This window comes from Ammodytes marinus, assembly GCF_949987685.1.
Source record: "Ammodytes marinus genome assembly, chromosome: 11".
NCBI lineage: Eukaryota > Metazoa > Chordata > Actinopteri > Uranoscopiformes > Ammodytidae > Ammodytes > Ammodytes marinus.
In genome coordinates this window covers 2,032,713-2,038,527 of record NC_137215.1, presented here as the reverse complement: position 1 = coordinate 2,038,527, position 5,815 = coordinate 2,032,713, and the positions used below count along the sequence as shown (strand labels likewise).

Below are 5,815 nucleotides of genomic sequence, written 5' to 3'. Positions count from 1 at the left end.
ATTTCATTTTTGAACAATGTGTCTTATGTAAAAAAGAAAAACTGTGTGTAGTGTTTTGCAAATAGTGTGCTGGAGAATTTCAAACACAGTGCAAAGCATATTTTGTGTTTGTGGGGTTGGTGCTTGTGTTTAGGGCATGGTTACAAAAGTTAGAGGTTGTGATGCTTTGGGCATAGCAACCACTATTAGTGTTTAAAGGCCTACTTCACCGGTGGGAATATGAAGGTGTATTGGATTCTGAGATCCTACGTAGTATAAATGTGCAAAAAAAATGTAATTGGTTCATCCTAGCCAATTTCAATTTTTTTCAATATTTTTTGCACATTTATACTACATAGGATCTCAGAATTCAATACACCTTCATATTCCCACCGGTGAAGTAGGTCTTTAAGCATTAGGCAAAAACTGTAAACGTTTGGTCGATGTGTGATCCATGTTTCCAGACTGATAAAATACTGATGAAATAAGTGAAAGAAAATGATGTGTGCATCCATCGAGTCAGTTTTATTTACATAGCACAAAATCACAAAGTCATCTGGACTGCGTTTGGAATAAGACGACAATCACTCACCCAAAACATTCCTTTAGTGGGTTATATTAGGCGTAATTGCGAGTTCAAAAGGCATCTAGATGTACTGGTACTACAACATTAGGGATATTTCTGCAACAATGAGAGGGCAGGGTGTTGACTAATTAATTGACCACGCACTATTTTAGTCACACACGTTAGCCTAAAGTAGTGTGTGGTTGATTAGTCCATGGTGAGAAGGTGGGTGGGGCTGAGAAGGCAGTGTGTCAGTGTGTCAGTGTGTCAGTGTGTGTGTGTGTGTGTGTGTGTGTGTGTGTGTGTGTGTGTGTGTGTGTGTGTGTGTGTGTGTGTGTGTGTGTGTGTGTGTGTGTGTGTGTGTGTGTGTGTGTGTGTGTAAATATTCCTGATATCCAGTCTAAATGACCTAATTATGGAGCTATTGTGTAGTTGGGCTGGACTCTCTGCCCAGGCTCCTATATTGCAACCATATTGATAGGCCATGATCTATAACATGGTCCCCTATAGTGACCCTGTCTCCGTCTGTTGTCTCCTTTGTCCTCGTCCTCCTGCCGCTCTCTCTTGTCCTCTTCCCCTGACTCTTACTGTCTCACAAAGAAGCTGAGCTCACCTGAGGTCTATTTGTAATGCTAAGGCTCACACTGACTGGTATTATATTAGTTTTATTTTGTATATTTCATGTGTGTGAGTCTGTGTGCTTTTCCAATTTTAGTTGTGTTTTGTATTTAGATGTGTTTTCCCAATGATTGCAGGAGATTTCATTTTTGACCAATGTGTCTTATGTAAAAAAAACTGTGTGTAGTGTTTTGCAAATAGTGTGTTGGAGAATTTCAAACACAGTGCAAAGCATATTTTGTGTTTGTGGGGTTGGTGCTTGTGTTTAGGGCATGGTTACAAAAGTTAGAGGTTGTGATGCTTTGGGCATAGCAACCACTATTAGTGTTTAAAGGCTTACTTCACCGATGGGAATATGAAGGTGTATTGAATTCTGAGATCCTACGTAGTATAAATGTGCAAAAAAAATGTAATTGGTTCATCCTAGCCAATTTCAATTTTTTTCAATATTTTTTGCACATTTATACTACATAGGATCTCAGAATTCAATACACCTTCATATTCCCACCGGTGAAGTAGGCCTTTAAGCATTAGGCAAAAACTGTAAACGTTTGGTCGATGTGTGATCCATGTTTCCAGACTGATAAAATACTGATGAAATAAGTGAAAGAAAATGATGTGTGCATCCATCGAGTCAGTTTTATTTACATAGCACAAAATCACAAAGTCATCTGGACTGCGTTTGGAATAAGACGACAATCACTCACCCAAAACATTCCTTTAGTGGGTTATATTAGGCGTAATTGCGAGTTCAAAAGGCATCTAGATGTACTGGTACTACAACATTAGGGATATTTCTGCATTCAATGGGAGGGCGGGGTGTTGACTAATGAACCACACACTATTTTAGCCACACACGTTAGCCTAAAGTAGTGTGTGGTTGATTAGTTCGTGGTAAACAGGTGAGAAGGTGGGTGGGGCTGAGGAGGCAACGTGTGTGTGTGTGTGTGTGTGTGTGTGTGTGTGTGTGTGTGTGTGTGTGTGTGTGTGTGTGTGTGTCAGTACCTTCTCCCTCTGATGGCAAGGCAAGGCAAGTTTATTTCTATAGCACAATTCAGACACAAGGCCACTCAAAGTGCTTTACAGGGGCAAGATTAAAATACACATTAGAAAAACGAATGAATAGAAATAAAACATTTAAGCTTCCTCCTGTGTTGGTCTCTCGAGGATAAATAAAAGTTAAATAAAAATAAATAAGTGTTAACTTTCTGCTACCATCCATGGTGTTAGCGGGTCGGTTTCGACCCGAGTCTGAAATCAGCTGTAAAAAACACTAACAACAATTATCTATCATCCAGTTTGTTTCTCATCTCTTGGTTACCTTGTTAGGCTTCCTTATCCATGAAATATTGTTTTTAATATTTTTGGTGTAGGAGGCTGGGCCTTTTTTTTGTCAGTATGCGCCTCAATTTCAATAAAAAAAATTGTAAAATGAACCTTAAGAGAATCATATAAATAAATATTTGGTTGTTGTGTTACCTGATTATTACTGAGGGGTATGAGAACACATTTCTTAACTAAATTTGTTTTATTTATTTTTTCATATTAATATCATTGACCTTTTTAACATCTATGGTGTTACTGGTCAATTACGACCCATATATATTTATTTCAGAAAACAGCAAAACAACTTTTATTTCAGCATTATACGAACACACAATGAAAACCAGAACAAGTCACAACACAAAATATAGATTTGTAAGGTCAAATAAACAACAACCAATCAACAAATCAAACCAATCGAAATCAATTACTAGTTCCAAAACTAGTAAAAGTCTCTGTGTGCATATGTTTGGTTGTGTGTACAGATGTGTGGCAAAGAGCAACACTTTCAGTGTTCTTTGCAGAGATATTTCTTGCAGGTAAAGCACTATACTTTTATCTTTCTGTCCGTAGTGCTTCGGCAGACCTGACACCTCTTATTTTGAGAAACAAGTGGCCATTTTCACCAAAAACATGATCCAGAACTTGGCTCACTGTATATCTCCTCATTTTTGAATACTGCAAATAGGAGATGTGCACTCTGCAAGTCACTAACTCTATACTGAATTGACCTCACATGTCTGGATATGCCCGTCTGTTTGTTTCGCTTGTATGCAGGTATAAGGGCAAAACAAGTCAAAATGAGAACCCCCCCAGAGCTCACATGATTGGGAGAGGAGCTGACTGTCATTTTGTTGGCTGACAGTGCACTTATGATTTCAGTTTTGGCTCTAGTTATTGTTTTTTACATCTTATTCTATAACCGGGTCGAAAACGACCCTAACACCACCAGTGTTATAATTTCCACCAGAGCATTTTATAATTAAGTGAACAATTTTTAATTTTTTTTATTTTGTTGAAATCGAGGTTCCTGACAAAGTCAAGAAATCTTGATGCAATAAACAAAATGTAAGTGGTTATTTTATGCATTTGAAATCCAAAAGGGGTCGGTGGCGACCCTAACACGAGAGGAAGCTTAAAAGCTAATGAATAAAAGTAGAACATTTAAATACAATAAAAGTGCAGGTTAAAATGGAAACAGAAACGTTTCTTATCGTTTCGTATCTTATCTTTTAGTTTCTTTTATTTTCTTGTTATATCTTTTCCCACAGGCATTCAGAGAGAGAATGTCGCTGAAGAAGATGTTCCTATTAATCGTTGCCATCAGCTCTGTCTGTCTCCTGCTGCACCAAGGGGGCCACTGGAACTGGTGAGTTCCAGTGGCCCCCACACGTATGCAAACACACAGACACACACACTAAAACACATGTCCCTTAAAATACCTCAACATTGCACTTTTCCTTTTCTCCCCCCCAGGAGCATGCAGGCCTTCAAGGACATCGGCTGTCCCTCGCTCCGTTCCCATCCGGCCCCGGGCCTGAAACCCAAGCACACTAATGTGGCCTTCATCAAGACCCACAAAACGGCCAGCAGCACCATGCAGAACATTATCTTCCGCTTCGCAGAAAGCAACAACCTGACGGTGGCGCTGCCCGCGGTTTCCTGCAAAAGCAGGTTCTGCTACCCGCGCACCTTCAACTCCCACTTTGTCCACGAGCACACGCTCCCAGCCAACATTATCGCCAACCACATGCGCTTCAATGAGACGGAGCTGCGGCGCATTATGCCCAGCGACACCAAATACATCACCATCCTCCGAGAACCGGCCTCCATGTTTGAATCCGCGTTTGGTTACTTCACTGAGTGTCACAGCTTCAACAGAGTCCCCAATCGCTCCCTGGAAGCCTTCCTGGAGGAGCCCGAGCGCTACTACCGAGCGAACGAGAAGGACTCCACGTTCGCACGCAACACCCTGACCTTTGACCTGGGCGGGGACAAGGATCGCCCCGCAACGGACGTGGAGTACGCACTGGAGTCTGTGGCCCGGGTGGAGAACATCTTCTCCCTGGTGATGATTTCGGAGCACTTTGACGAGTCGCTGATTCTCCTCCGTCATCTCCTGTCATGGGACCTTGAGGACATTCTGTACGTCAAGCTCAACATGCGCAAGTCCGGCTCCAAACGCAGCCTCACGCCGGGACTTCCAGAAAAGATCCGGGCCTGGAATTCCTTGGACGCGCGACTCTACGACCACTTCAACGCCTCGCTGTGGCGCCAGCTGTCTGCCCTCGGTCCAGCCTGCGTGGCCAGGGAGCTGCTACACCTACAGCAAGCCCAGGAGAGGCTGATGAGAAGCTGTTTCGGCACGCAAACGCCACTCCTCCGCTTGGCCGGGCAGATCAAAAACATGGATCTCCGTCCCTGGCAACCCAAGGGGAAAGTGGACATTTTGGGCTACGATCTCCCACACAATGTCAGCCAAAGCTTATCGCGCCAGGAGCAGGAGCGGTGCCTGAAGCTCGTCATGCCCGCGCCCCAGTACACCAAGGTTCTGCTGAGCTCACAGTCGCAGCGCTACCGTCGCACCCACCAGCATCGGACAACCTCGTAAGAGACGCTAAAGGTGGCATGTGGTGCCCTCCACGAACAGAATTGGAAACACAAATCTTAGTAGCAGCATTCCAGAAATAGCTCTCTCTCTCTCTCTCTCTCTCCCTCCATCTCTCTCTTTCTCTCCCTCCCTCCCTCTCTCCCTCCACCTCTCTCTCTCCCTCCCTCTCTCTCTCCCTCCCTCTCTCTGATGCTTTGTATCAACTAAATGTTTTCACTTAAACTTAGTACTTTTTATAAATAATTTTTAATCCTAGTATTTTTCAAATGTTGTTGTTTTGTTGTGGTATTTGCCAACACTAAGATTTATTTAACCTTTATTTATACTGGAGATATCATTGAGGGGTGACCTTCATTTACAATGAAAAACAACAACACAAACACAAACTACAATACAAATACACAACAAGACAGAGTTGTAGAGTGGCTGGAAATAGAATAAAATTGGTAAGTACACTATAGCCTAATTAAAACAGTTACAGTTGGAGTTTGGTAGATTCAAGATAGTATGTTTAAATTGGTTGAAGGATGAACTGCATTTTCATCCTCTATATGTCTTGTACATGTGGTAGAATTTAAAAATATATATATTTTATGAGACATTTTGACTGGTCACATTATGTAAGGGTCATATGCAAACACCAGATGGCGCCACCAGTCTGCTGTTGTCTGTCACAGTTTTTTATCTGCTTCTTCAGTCCCTATCTCTGGAACTCTTTG

General features: G+C 42.2%; 1 protein-coding gene across 1 annotated transcript; it reads left to right on the top strand.

Annotated features, from left to right (window-relative positions):
* Window positions 1–3,771: 3,771 nt before the first annotated feature.
* Window positions 3,772–5,096, top strand: LOC307257529 (galactose-3-O-sulfotransferase 3-like; the record flags this gene model as incomplete). The annotated part of the gene is made up of 2 exons (XM_080036791.1): window positions 3,772–3,854; window positions 3,962–5,096. The coding sequence occupies 2 exons, from the start codon at window positions 3,772–3,774 to the stop codon at window positions 5,094–5,096; spliced, it is 1,218 nt and encodes a 405-aa protein (XP_079892917.1).
* Between the last annotated feature and the right edge of the window lie 719 nt (window positions 5,097–5,815).